At 29.2% G+C, this 13,766-nt stretch overlaps 2 protein-coding genes across 3 annotated transcripts; one reads left to right on the top strand and one right to left on the bottom strand.

Annotated features, from left to right (window-relative positions):
• The first annotated feature begins 2,997 nt into the window (after positions 1-2,997).
• CtIP (CTBP-interacting protein) lies at positions 2,998-6,754 on the top strand. Of its 2 annotated transcripts, XM_065504924.1 has the most exons (7): positions 2,998-3,167; positions 3,234-3,853; positions 5,093-5,173; positions 5,446-5,528; positions 5,596-6,015; positions 6,080-6,413; positions 6,473-6,754. In XM_065504924.1, exons 1-7 carry the CDS (start codon positions 3,074-3,076, stop codon positions 6,671-6,673), a joined length of 1,833 nt encoding a protein of 610 aa, XP_065360996.1. In that variant the 5' UTR covers positions 2,998-3,073; the 3' UTR covers positions 6,674-6,754. The 2 variants fall into 2 exon arrangements, with proteins under 2 accessions (XP_065360996.1, XP_065360997.1); XM_065504925.1 differs by lacking the exon at positions 5,093-5,173 and having other exon boundaries at positions 3,002-3,167.
• Hpd (4-hydroxyphenylpyruvate dioxygenase) lies at positions 6,682-9,998 on the bottom strand. Its single transcript, XM_065504926.1, has 4 exons — positions 9,811-9,998; positions 7,692-8,102; positions 6,969-7,622; positions 6,682-6,897 (listed from the first exon to the last, which is right to left on the bottom strand). Exons 1-4 carry the CDS (start codon positions 9,811-9,813, stop codon positions 6,823-6,825), a joined length of 1,143 nt encoding a protein of 380 aa, XP_065360998.1. The 5' UTR covers positions 9,814-9,998; the 3' UTR covers positions 6,682-6,822.
• Between the last annotated feature and the right edge of the window lie 3,768 nt (positions 9,999-13,766).

Genomic DNA, 13,766 nt, shown 5'->3' with positions numbered 1-13,766 from the left:
GTATTACCCATTAACGACAAAAAATTATATTTTTATTAAAAATTGGCATAATATGCATTTTGAAGTAAAATATAACAAAATATGCATTATCAATAAAATACGCAAAAATATGCACTAACAAATCGATGCCATTTTGCAGTAAAATGTGCGATTCGGATAGATAATTAGTCTACATTGTATTTGGACGTTCGAGAAAAAACATGTATTTGCATATAAATCCGCCCCCTAGTAATCAGATTAGTTTATCTAAAAACAATCTAACGTGGATTAACTTTGATTTTTTTTTGTTATAGTTTAATATAGCCATACATAACGTCAGAAAATCAAGAAAAAGAAGAAAATATATTGGAAACAATCTAAAACGTTTATTTAGACAAAAAATAAAAAAAAATTAATAATATATTTTCAAGTCTCTTTAATCTTCCTTATCACTGGAATGATCCAATTTTTGTATGTTTTCTACTTTATACTACTTTTTAACAAATTGTATAAAAAATTGTGTCAAAAGGGATCCAAATTCGGTTTATTTTGTGAAAAGTAGTTTTGGCACTATTGAATCCATTTTGGCACAATTTATACATCCACTAAATGTTTAAATCCCATCACTGTTGTAAATGCTCTCGATTTACGTAATTATAATATAATAATATGTATTATGATATATAAAATTTTCTCATTTATTTACTTTTATATTTATATTTATTTATTTCTAATACATTTTGACCTTTTTTTAATATCCAAGAATCTGTCTTGTTGTATACTAATACATTTTGTTACTTAGAAAATAGATTCAGCATAAATAAAATGAACTGGATTCATTGATCTCAATTAATGTATTTATAGACGGCAATACTGAGTATTAATATTTGTCAAAAACTCAAGTATCCTAATACAATTTCATCGTCTAAACCATGGCAGAATTAACCAGGTACAATTATTAGGGAGAGTTTTCAATATTTACCCCTACAACGTCAAATAAAGCATTTACTCTCATCACATTTTATTTTGTTTTCGCGATATTTTGCACGTTATATTAAAACCAACACACATTTATTTGGAAAAATTTTAATTTCAATTAAATATTTCACGAAAAAAAGTAAAATTTGTTTAAAAAAACACAAATAAATTTATTTTTGTTTTAGACATTTCCTTTTGTTTTATTCTAATTTTATTTTGTTTGACGTTATAGGGAATGTATAATTGATAACATACTTTCTAATAATTGTACATTGCTTGTTCGGCCATGGTCTAAACAAAATTTGTATTAGATTTTCATAAAATACAAATGATTTTTTTCAAAAACTTTTTATTTTCTTATGTATCGGGTGTGTATTTATAAATACAAATAAGGCAAACAAAAATGTCAAGAAAATATAAAATAAAAATAAAGTTTGCAGAAAAATATCAATCAACAAATAAATAAAATATTTGTAATACTATCGTGTAAACAATAAATGTTTTTTTGAAATACCGAATGATTTCAATAATATTTTAAATTTGAAAAGTGTTAATACTCAGTATTGCCGTCTATAAATACCTTTAACAACATAAAAATTTAAATTAATTTATTTTATATGAAAATTCAAATTTATTTCAAAATATTTTGAATTCAATTCATACTTTTTTGTGTCTATATTTATTTTCTTCATTTAAACTGAAATACATTTTATATTGTTTTGTATAATTATATCTATCTTGTTGAATATTATTAATTTTGAAAAGTTATTGTTTTATGTTATTTTTTTTTTTGTTAAACACAATAATAAAAAAACATTTTTAATAAAATATGATTTTTTTAAATAAAATGTCTTATTTTATTATTCTTTATAACTTTTGTCTAAATTGTTTATTTGGAAAACTTATATTAAAGACATTTTAATAGATTTGCAACTATTATTTACATGTACATATGACAAAATTAACATTTTAGTTAAAATTTGTCGTAAATGAATCAAATAGTCATGTTTGGTATTTTCAGCCGGCTGGCCGCCGATTTTGAGCCGCCGCCGATGATTTTTATTTAAGCCGCCGCCGCCGATTAAATTGCTCGGCGCAGGTCTCTGCTTAGAAAGGTGACTGCCAAAGTAAATTAATAAAGTAGACTCAGTAGAACAGCTGACTATTTTTTTTACTTTGGTCTAATCTGTCAATTCACTTGTGGTTGTTGTGGCGAAAAATACAACAAACCCAAAAGCAAAAACAACAACAGGCAACTTTGACAGCTCAGTCCTTAAACCAAAAACAAAATTGCTTGTGGTTTTTGTAAATGTTGTATTTGTTGTAGTACTGTCGCTACTTTATTAATTTACTTTGGTGACTGCGATGAAACAGCTGATTATTTTTTTTATATTAAGTTTGAATCAAGGTGCATTTAATAAGGTGTCATCGGCAGCACAGCTGATTATAGAAATAGCACGCACAAATGTCAAACTACATATATAAAAAATATTCGCCCGTACTTCCGTATGTCAAACTCTATATATAAAAAATAAGTGAATTCGCCTGTATTTATTTCAATTCGCCACTGCTGTCACCTTGTTAAATACGCCTTGGTTTGAATTGTCAATTCACTTGTGGTTGTTGTGGCGAAAAATACAACAAACCCAAAAGCAAAAACAACAACAGGCAACTTTGACAGTTCACCTACTTTTTAACAAAAACAAAGTACCTGTTGTGTTTGTATTGTTGTAGTGATGCAGTCACCTTTCTAAGTGTGCCCTGAATTCGCCTTTATATTCCCCTCCTTTATTCATTGTTGTCAAGGCGAATTTAAATACCAGGTGGTGTTGATAGCACAGCTGATTAATGTTGTTTAGATGTTTAAGCTGTCAATTATCTTGTGTTCGTTGCGGCGAATGCTACAACAAACGTAAAAGTAACAAAAACAACAGGCAAACTTTGACAGCTTAAACCACATAAAAAAAAACAAATTACAAGTAGTTTTTGTAAATGTTGTACTTCTGGTAGAATCGACACTTTGTTGTTTAAATATTGCGAAAATATACATAGAATTTTTACAAAAAGTGATGTTTTTTCTTAAATTATTTAAAAATAAATTGTTTATACTGACATAATGATTTGCAAAGTATGTAATAGAGTACCAAATCCTTCAGAAAATGAAGAATGCTTTGAAAAAGCTTTAGATGTGTTAAAACAACATTATACATGTAAGTTTAATAATTTCATGCTTATAGGAAACACAGTAAAGATTATTTCTTTTGTCCCTGGCTTAGTTTATAAAAATGCCTTGGAACAACGTGATTTGGAACTGCAACAAATCAAAGAACGCAATGAAAAACTAAATAAAGCCCTGCTACTTCTACAAAATCAGCAACAACCGGCCAAACGTTTTAAGTCGCAACATGGTGATGATTATTGGTCGGGCAATAACTCCTCTCAGGAAGAGCGTGCTAACTCTGATCTTAGTATAATAGATGATGAACCCATGGGTGTAACAAATTTGAATATGGCTCTTAATAGTGAGCAATTATTTGATACATCCGCTTTGAGTCAGTCCAAAAATAATGTTAGCTTGACTTCATCGTCAGAGTTGATACAGAGTCCTCGCACGAAAGAGTCGCCCAAGAGAAATAAACAAAGAGATATTAGGCGCTGTTTAAAAGATCGCAACAAGAGTTTAGAAAGATCAAAATCAGAATGGAACATAAAAGATCGCAATAGTCCGGCGGAAATATCCTGGGCCATGAAATTGTTACAACCTGATAAAAATGGCGGTGAAGTTAAAAAGTGTGGGGATAAGAAATTGTGTTTGTCGTTGAAGAAACCAAATCCCAGTAAAATAAAGCAATCATTGTTAAATTTTAATAAACCAAGTGATGGAAGCATTCGTGAGGTAAGTAAAAGGATGCAGTTTTTGGTTTATATCTACTGAGATGTTTAATGTTGTTAGGGATCTGAAGTTCTAAATTTGTACATTCTTCACCATTGGTGGTAAGGGTATAAGTTATTTATTTGCGACCCATTAAGTATTTATTTATATTCTGGATCGTTTTTGATATAGCCATCTGTCTGTTGAAGTCAACTTTGCGAAGCCTCCAAATAACCTACATATATGATTGATGATACATCAATATTTATGCTATAGTAGCGGTTGCTATTTAAATCGGAAAATCGAACCACAAATGACCGAGATATAAGAAAAAAAACCCACGGCTTCCTCGATTGTTGCCATATTTCTTACCTGTATCTGGATTATTAAGTCATTAACATGGACTATATGGATATGTGATGATATACATTCCGAAGACCTTTCCAAAGACGTATGTAACCCTATAGAAAATGGCTCAAAATCGAGAAAAATATTTTTTTTCAGCAACATTTTTTTTCGTAAAAAACATTTTTTTCACTATTACTTTTTTTCGACAAAAAAAAAATTTCCAAATTTATCCAATTATTTTCACCCAAAATCGAGAAAAATATTTTTTTTCGGAAAAAACATTATTTTTCACTACTACTTTTTTTCAACAAAAAAAATTTTTCATTACTTTTTTTCAAAAAAAAAAATTTTTCAAAATTTATTCACCAATTATTCACCCAAAATCGAGAAAAATATTTTTTTTTTCAGCAAAATTTTTTTTCAGAAAAAACATTTTTTTCAACAAAAAAAATTTCCAAATTTATTCACCAATTATTTTCACCCAAAATCGAGAAAAATATTTTTTTCTGCAACATTTTTTTTTTCGGAAACAATTTTTTTTTCACTATTACTTTTTTTCAACAATAAATCCAAATTTATTCACCAATTATTTTCACCCAAAATTTTGTTCATAAAATTTTTTTTCTTTTTTTTCACTTAGTAAGTGATTTTATTTCAAAATAATGGAAAATTACACTCTGATTTTGTTACACTTTTACACAAGAAAAATAAAATCCTCAAAAAAATACAATTTTTTGTGGATAAAAAAAAAATCAGAGTGTAATATTCCATTTTTTTAAATGAATATCCTTAATTTTTTTGCCAACAAAAAAACTTTTCTCATCTAAAAATATTTTTCATCAAAACATTTTCCTTAAAAATCTATCAAAATTATTTTTTTTTTATATAAAAACTTGTTAATAATTTTTTTTTAAGAGTATGGATAAAAGATTTCGTTTATCATTATCGAAACCTTATTATAGCAAAATGAAATCCAATGATATATATTTAAGTGAGGTGAGTGTAAGAAATTGTTAATACGATGCTTGGATACATTTCAACAGGAATACCCATCTGAATATTTGTTTCACAAGCTATGTTTTCACCAAAATTTGTTATTAGTCCTTCATTTTTAAAGAATATTCATTTGCCTTGTCGTTTTCAAAGCTTTTAATGTCATTTTCATACCAGCAGCTAACGTCATAAACTTAAAGATCGGCAAATAGGCCCTATGTATCAACTTGTCTATTATAATAAAGCTTTGCCTTAAATATGTATTCTAATTTCAGTCTGAAGATGGTGAAGATATAATCGATGCGAGTCCTGTGATACCACAGAAAAACACCAAGGCAGGTCGTTCCTGGGCGCACAGGTAAATAATTCGTGTGAATTTAACTAACATAATACAAAGTAACAATAAACTACTGCTAAGATTACAGAAGCGGCCACAATTACAGCAGCAACACAACCAGCAACAACTCCTCAAACGCCTTAGTAAACGTAACAACCCCCAAAGATGATGATGATGTTGATACTAACAAAACCCTAGATGATATTGTCTTTGACTTTTCACCCTCGAAAAAGACAGATGATACGCTGGATCTAAATTCTCCTAAAACTACACAGCCAAAACAACTAAAATTCGACAATAATGATATCTCTACGGACTGTACTTCCTTACCAAATGAACATTTAAGTATTTCAACAAATAAGAATGATACGTCGAGTGTGGTGATATTAACACCCAGTAGTGAGGATATAATATTTGTAGATGATACTTGCGATTATGACCAAGAAATTGATACTATGGACTTATTAGGCGATAATTTAGAGAAACTTAAAAAATATGAAAGTAAATGGTAAGTAGCGTTTAAAAAAAAAACAATTAAAAATAATAATATTAAACTAAAACATAATTATTAGCATACAAAAGCAGCAAACTAAGGAACTAGATGTATTTAAAAAGCCTAAGGAAAAAATGCCACCTGCTAATGACATAAAACCCATAAATAAAATTAAACAAGAAAAAATTACCCAAGATTTAAAGAAAGAAACAACATACAAACTCAACGAAGAAAAACCAAGTTGTAGCTCAACTAAAAGTTCGTTAAAAACACCAAAAACACAAAATCCTCTATTAGATGAATTTGATACAGAAGATGAAGAAGACTTTATGCCTAAACCTTTTATAGTTAAACAAGAACCCAAGTTAACAATTAAACAACGTTTTAACATAGAATGTGAAGACTGTGAAAAAGTAAGCATAATCTCAATATATTAATCTGAAAAAATCTTAAACTTATGCTCTCTTCCCAGTTAATCAACTTTTTAGATAAGGGCTTAACCGATGCCCAAATTCAGCAGCATTTAGATAAATGTAAATACCACAATAATGGAGACATTATGCGTCAAAATACGCCCAAAGATTTTTGGAATCCTTTCATATTGTCTTTTCAGGCCGATGATCCTAGAAATGTAGTTTTAATCGATAATCGTTTCAAGGATAGCAAAAAATAAGGAAAGTATTTTCAGTTAAATTTTTGTTTTAAAAAATTACAAACAAATTTATTAATTAAATCTAAATTTTTTTATATTAAACAGCTTGCTAAAGGCCTTACAAATAATGACAGCGCCAGTAAACAGAAATAAAAAGAAAATATATACATTTACAAATTGCCACGTTTGTCTTGTTCAATTTCGATGGCGGTGAATAAAGATTTGAAGTTGCCAGCACCGAAACCCTAAAATTAAAAAGTAATTAATATAAATTAAATTTGAAATCAAGTATTTTCCACTTAAATCGTTTACTTACATTATGATTGCGACGTTGTATAACTTCCAAGAACAAGGTGGGACGATCTTGCATATTTTTGGTAAATATTTGCAACAAATAACCATCTTCATCATAATCGATGAGTATGTTCAATTCCTTAAGAATCTTCATGTCTTCCTTAACCTTGGTGCGGCTGTGTTTAAGATTTTCGGTTAAAATTTCATAATATGAATCAGGTATCGTTAAAAAGTCCATGCCTCTGGCTTTCAAGTTTCTAATGGATGTGATGATATCACTGGTATTCAAAGCAATATGCTGTACACCAGCACCGCCATAATACTCTACATATTCTTGAATTTGTGATTTCTTTTTGCCCTTGGCCGGTTCATTGATGGGCATCTTGACAGTCTCTTCGTAGTTGGCCATGACAATGGATCTCAAGGCCGAGTATTCGGTGTGAATTTGTGAATCATCCACAGACCAGAAACGATGGAATTGTAAGATACGCTCATACCAGGCGGCAACACTTTCCATTTCCAAATCGGGTTGATTACCGACTACATGGTCAATGAAGTCTAATTTAGCGGCAGGTAAATTTTCCAATAACACATCTTTGGGCAGGGTTTTAAAACCGGGCAGGAAAACGCCGCGATAATTGCTGCGATCCACAAAAGTATGGGTGGTATCACCGTACTAAAAATTTGCAAAGAAATAAATATTTTTAAATTGTATAAATAACTTAAATAGCAAACTTAAACTTACCGTCTTAATGGTAGCAAATTTAACGGTACCATACTCATCGGTTTCCTCCCACAATTCCTTAATCACCTCAGCTCCCTTTTCTTTGGCAAACTTGAAAATAGCCTCAATATCTTCCACCTCAAAGGCTACATCCTTAACACCATCACCATGTTTCATGACATGATGACCGTGCTCTTTATCATCGGTGGTGTAAGCAGAGACAAACACAAATACGATTTTGTTTTGCTTAACAGCATGTTTGGCATATTGTCTATTGCCGGTTTCTAAACCCTGATAGCCCAAGGGTGTAAAACCCATACGGGTGGTGTAGAAACTAGCGGCCTGCTTGGCATTGCCCACATAAAAAGTCAAATGATCGAAGGAAAGAAATCTGCCGGCTTCTGGTTTTGCTCCTTTATCGGTATATGTGGTCTAAAAATTAAGAAAAATAATTAATTGGATTGTGGGTATATTTTCATCAGAATAATATCCTTAATAGATCTTTTGTCTAATATTGAAGATTATTTGATAAGGTTTTCACAAGAGTTTTGCTTTGGCTCAAATCCCAATACAAAACCATATCCTGTAATATATGTTGAATGTACTCTACGATATAATTTAGGAATGGAAATCATCTCCAATGAAATCAAAATAGAGTAGGGTGTGTGATATTAAATAATGTCAATTCCATGATGCAAATGGGAACACAATTATTCAAGACCATTTTTTTAGTATAGTGGAAGCTAAAATTGAACTTTAGAAAGACCTACGATAGAAGCTAAAATTGAACCACATAAAGACCTACGACTGAAGCTAAAATTGAAGTACATAACGACCAAGGATTGAAATGCCGACTAGGCCGGTAATTTTCTGAAAATTAGATAATTTTGCATCAAATATTATTTGGCACCTCTGGTGGGCAGTGAAAACTTTAGTTTTATCATAGAAATTAGACCCACTTTTTTGTTCTTCATGATAGAAAATGTCGAAGAAGACACAAACAAAAACTCTGTTCGAAAAATTCTTGTAGTTCCCGGACAATTTTATAGAATATGAAAAATTTCCTCAATTCAAAATCTTGAAATATGAGCAAGCGAAGTATTTCGCATTTGCCAGAAAGTAATCAACGAGCGAGAAAGAGAATCTAAATACATTCTTTCCTGCAAAATCATTATTCTCTGCTCGTGCTAAGTAGGAGATCTCGATACAAATTAGTCTGTTGGGACAGATGTCATAACAGCACTAGTCTTGCTGCAATGATCTTCCGACCCTAACCTAACCTTTTCAAAACATTATGTTGGAAAGTTGTTAATTCAACTCCAATTCTAAAAATGGAGAGGAAAATAACCCTAAAAGTGATCGCAAATTCTATGATTATGAGGAGTATTTTAAACTAAAATCTTGTTAAATAATTATAGTTTCTAAATTTTCTGGATCGTATTCTAAATGATCTTATCAAATGAGTTCAAAGTTAATTGAGGGCTATTATTATTTCTCCTACTCTTTTATTTTTATATAAATGAGTTGGAGGTTGTTTAAAACTATCCCGTGATTTATATGCTTCAAAATATTTAGTCTTGAAAAGTGTTAAATTTAGGCATTTTTAAGTTTAAGGTCAAATAAATGTTCTTCAAATTTGAATTTAAAACCGAAATGGCAACGTTAGCATCGATGATTATTGTGCGTTTAAACATTTTCACGGAATAGTCATCTCAAATTTCACTGTATTCACAATACATATAGATATTTATCACAAAACTTAATGGATAGAAACCTCTTCAGTTTTTTAAATATAATGTAACAGATAATTCTCGAAAACTAGCACTCAAATCAAAAGAAAACAGATAATTCTTTTATATAATATCTCCAAAACTAACACTCAAATCAAATGAAAAAAATCAGAAACAATTCTCAATAAACCGAAGTTTATTATATAAAACCAACAGGTATCACAGATTTCTAATAGCCACGTTTTAAACTTTTTTATAATTAATTATTGGCCACTTTCGTTTCTTTAATGTATTTTTATTAAGTCCTGTTTTTATTATTTCAACTCTTTGAGTCCTTTTTAGTTTTTATTCTTATATAACAAATCACATGATATGTTTTCTTGATATCTATCAAACTTCCACCAACATACCATTATCACTTTACACTATAGATTTTTTATTATTACTTCGTCGAGAAAAAAAAATAGAAATTTACACCACTTGTAGTATCTTCTACAAAGACTGTTTAAAGTTGAATGATAAGAGTCAAGCTTTTTATAGCCTCTTTTAAAGCTGTTAGCCGCTTTATTTTCTTATAACTTAAAAAAGATTTAAATAATCAGGTGAAAATCCTGCTTTACCGCTCGTTTTATAGTGTTTTTAATTTGAATATTTATTTATTTTGTTTTTTTTCTATAACAAACAAGTATTTTGTTTTTCTCGTTCTGTTACAGTTGTTATTTTTTTCGATTTTTATTTTTGTTTTTAATATGCATAAATTATAAATTAAAATCAGCAGATATTTTGTTGCTAGTGGTAATAGAACAAAAAAATAATAAACACAAATTGATCTATAAAATCTAAAATAGTATACTAGTTTAGTTTCTAGATGATTTTCAAAAAAAATAATAATATTATGGAGGCTTGGCTTAGATACAGTTAAATTTGTTCAGATATTAGCATTTTATTGAAAACAGAAAATTTTTAATTAAAAAAATTTAGAGATTTGGCTTTAAATTTATCATCATTACAAAGCAATATTTTAAAATTCTGAGGGGGGGGTGTTTATTTTGTAATTTGTAGGAGTAAGCCCCTTGAGTTTTCTTTAATTCAAACCTTTGACAAACCTTTTATCTATAGCCTCGTCTCTAGTCTCGTCGTGGTCTTATCTATAGCCTCGTCTATAATATCGTATCTATATAGTTTCGTTTCTAGTCTCATTCAAAGTCCCCAGTCTTGTCTGTTATATCGTCTTAGTCTCGTCACAAGTTTCGTTTATTCTCACGTCTTGTCTATATTATTGCTTCAATCAGTCCAAGTTCTTGTTCAATCCTAGATATTTATAATGTGCAAATTAAGCTTCAATCGTAGACCTTTATACTGGCAACATTTGGCTTTAGCCTTATATCTTTATACAGTCCAAGTTTAGATTCAATCGTATATCTTTATGCTGTCCAACTTAAGCCTATAGTCTCGTCTATAGTTTCGTTTCTAGTCTCATCTATAGTCACGTTTCTAATATCACGTCTATAGTTTCGTAGCTTCTCTCGTCTATAGTCTTGCTTCAGTCATAGATTTTTATACATTCAAAGATTTGATTCAATCCTAGATATTTAAGCTTCAATCGTAGCTTCAATCTTTATACAGTCCAGATCTATCTATATACAGTCCAAGTTTAGATTCAAATTAAGCTTCAGTCGTAGAACTTTTTACAGCTCAGTTAAGATGTAGGTGTTTATACAGTCCAGTTAAAAATCAATCGTAGTTCTTTATACAGTCCAGTTAAAAATTAATCGTAGGTCTTTATACAGTCCAATTAAAAATCAATCATAGATCTTTATACAGTCCATTTAAGAATCAATCATAGATCTTTATTCTGTTAAAATGAAGCTTCATTCGTTGATCATTATTACTTTAAATCGTAACCCTATAATTCAGTCCTAATAATAGCTACTTTGTGGATGTTGGTATTAAATGACATCCTTTTGAATCTCACTTTTCCAGTTACTCTTTCTGGAGTAGTGGAAAGCGCTATCAAGCAATTACGACAGTGGGCCTTGTCTGAAGCAACTATATCAGTGGTCGACATAAAGAGAACATGGATTATAATAAGCTATAAAAGCCAGCTATTTATTGAGAGTTTTCTTTATTTTTTGATAATTTTTACAAGTAAATAACCGATCAAGTTTAGTAGGGAAATTGGAATTATGAATAATAGATATAGTCTGAAGCTGTTGCAGAGAAGAAAATTTATTGAGACTGAATACCAACGAAATCCTTGCTGAAATCTCTGGGTAATATGACATTGAGGAGTATTTTGTGCCTGAGTTAACTTGAATTGATCTCAGATACTTCTTAATGAAAATAAAACTGTGTGACGGCATTTACTGATGTGTGATGACAAAGAAAAGGAACCCTCTTTCTCTGTTCACGCAAATGTTATAAGTGTTTGAGTTTTTTTCCTTCACAACTGGAGTATCTTCAAGGTATGTTTATACTGGAAATAGTAAAATACACGGAACTTGAAAAACTCTTGGGAACGATAGAAATATGCCATCATTATATGAGGGGTCCTAGCGGATCAATGATCTTTCAGATTATGTATTGTGTGATCAACTACTAACCTTTATAATCTGCACTTCAGTGTGTCGAACCACACAGAAATGGGTCGACTAACCCTGATTAGCTAATGACCATTATCAAATATCTTTTAATCGGGGTAGTTGTAGCTTGTTTGCTACATTTTGAATTTTCTTTCGTTTTTTGTGCTAGAAAATTCCAAAACTTTGGAATATTTTTCTTCTCAATTTATTTTTCTATACTAAATTAACTATTTCACCTTTTTTTTAATTTATCAAAATCCAAAAAATTTAAATAAAATCTTGAAACTTTATTTAACTTTTTATTTTATTAAGTTTCTTTTATTTTATTTGCATAAATTTCTATTAATTTGTTTATTTTGAAGCAATAATAAAAAAACCTTGTTTTCTTCTTTTGCTTCTAATTTAAATAACAAACAGGTGTAAATATTATTTAAAAAAAAATGTTTTTGTTTTTTTGCACATTGCAGCTTGCCCACCTTCATTGAAAGGCATTTCAGGCGTGTGTCACCCAAAGAAGAAACAAAAATAATAATGTTTGAGTCAGTTTTACTTATGGTACCACTTTGCATTAAATCAAATATGTGTAGCAGAAGTTCTATCTACTTTTTGTACGGGTATTTAAATTTGTATATCAATTTTGAGAAAACATGTGCTGCCGGTTTAAATTTGGGAGCTCATGAATATTTATTTCGAATACAACGTGCTTTATGGGGTAAGTTTTTTTTTTTATTATACAAAATTTTTCTTTACTTTTTGGTTAATTTAATCAGTTAAAAAGTGGAGTAATAAAAATTAAAATTAGAAATGAAAAACAAGTTTCCATTTAATGAATTAAATTGTATGATAAAATGTTAATGAACCTGACAAAATAAAAAAAAAGATTTTAAAGTGTTGACTAAAACGGAAATTTGAAGGAAAATGTTCAAAGTAAAATGCCATAGGGTAACATAGAGACGAGACGTAATTGTCAAAAACCTAAGTCTATTGTCAAAAACCTATCTCTCGCAATAACAAAATACATGCTAGTCAATGTATTTTGTTGTTGTATCAAACATATTTTTTGTTGTATTTTTGTTTGACAAATCGTAGTGTCTCGTCTCTATGTATAATTCTCTATGGTAAAAGCAAGGTTTCAAAACAAGACAAAAAATTCAAAATTTATGATTAATTTTTTGTTTTTCTTATTGATGCTGAGAATTTCTGAATGAAACCTGTAAATCTGACTAGAGCTGGGATCAAGGCGAATTTATACAAGTTGGCCTTAACTAAACAGCTGATTTCTCATAAATTCGCCTTGGTTGAAACTGAGCTAATGTTAAAATAACAAAGTTATTTAAAATAATTTAAAAATAAATACAAAATTTATTAGAATTTCGTCTTTAAATATCTATTTAATAATAAAATTTCTAGCAGATTATTAATTTAATTATTAAAATTTTGCATTATTTATAAGAAATAAGAATATTTTTCTTGGAAATTTTAGGGTGTAATATTCCAAAATTGTGTTACCAAGTCTGTTAAAAAAATCGCAATTCATTGTCCAACACCTTATTACTTTTATTTTTATTTTATTAAAATTTTTAAAATCTGGTTTTAATATAATTTACATAAACACACAAATAATAACAAACAACAATTTTATAAATCAACAACATTTATAGCAAAAAATGTTTGTCAACAACTTGTTTACAACAAAACATTCTTTATGTAATATTCTAACAACATCTAGTTTATTAACAAAAAAAATTTGTTAATAAAGTTGCTTAAATTAATTTCTTATTACT

This window comes from Calliphora vicina, chromosome 3 (genome assembly GCF_958450345.1).
Source record: "Calliphora vicina chromosome 3, idCalVici1.1, whole genome shotgun sequence".
NCBI classification, from domain to species: Eukaryota; Metazoa; Arthropoda; class Insecta; order Diptera; family Calliphoridae; genus Calliphora; species Calliphora vicina.
The sequence above is the reverse complement of the archived record's forward strand: the minus strand, read 5'-3'. Positions and strand labels throughout refer to the sequence as shown.

What these genes read in the sequence shown, in the direction of transcription:
- CtIP (XM_065504924.1), top strand. Translation starts at nt 3,074, where the DNA reads ATGATTTGCAAAGTATGTAATAGAGTACCAAATCCTTCAGAAAATGAA. An exon ending in GTTAAAACAACATTATACAT is followed by an intron (nt 3,168 to 3,233) that starts GTAAGTTTAATA and finishes TCCCTGGCTTAG; the next exon opens with TTTATAAAAATGCCTTGGAA. An exon ending in GGTCGTTCCTGGGCGCACAG is followed by an intron (nt 5,529 to 5,595) that starts GTAAATAATTCG and finishes CTAAGATTACAG; the next exon opens with AAGCGGCCACAATTACAGCA.
- Hpd (XM_065504926.1), bottom strand. An exon ending in AATTTGCTACCATTAAGACG is followed by an intron (nt 7,623 to 7,691) that starts GTAAGTTTAAGT and finishes GCAAATTTTTAG; the next exon opens with TACGGTGATACCACCCATAC. An exon ending in TACAACGTCGCAATCATAAT is followed by an intron (nt 6,898 to 6,968) that starts GTAAGTAAACGA and finishes TTTTAATTTTAG; the next exon opens with GGTTTCGGTGCTGGCAACTT.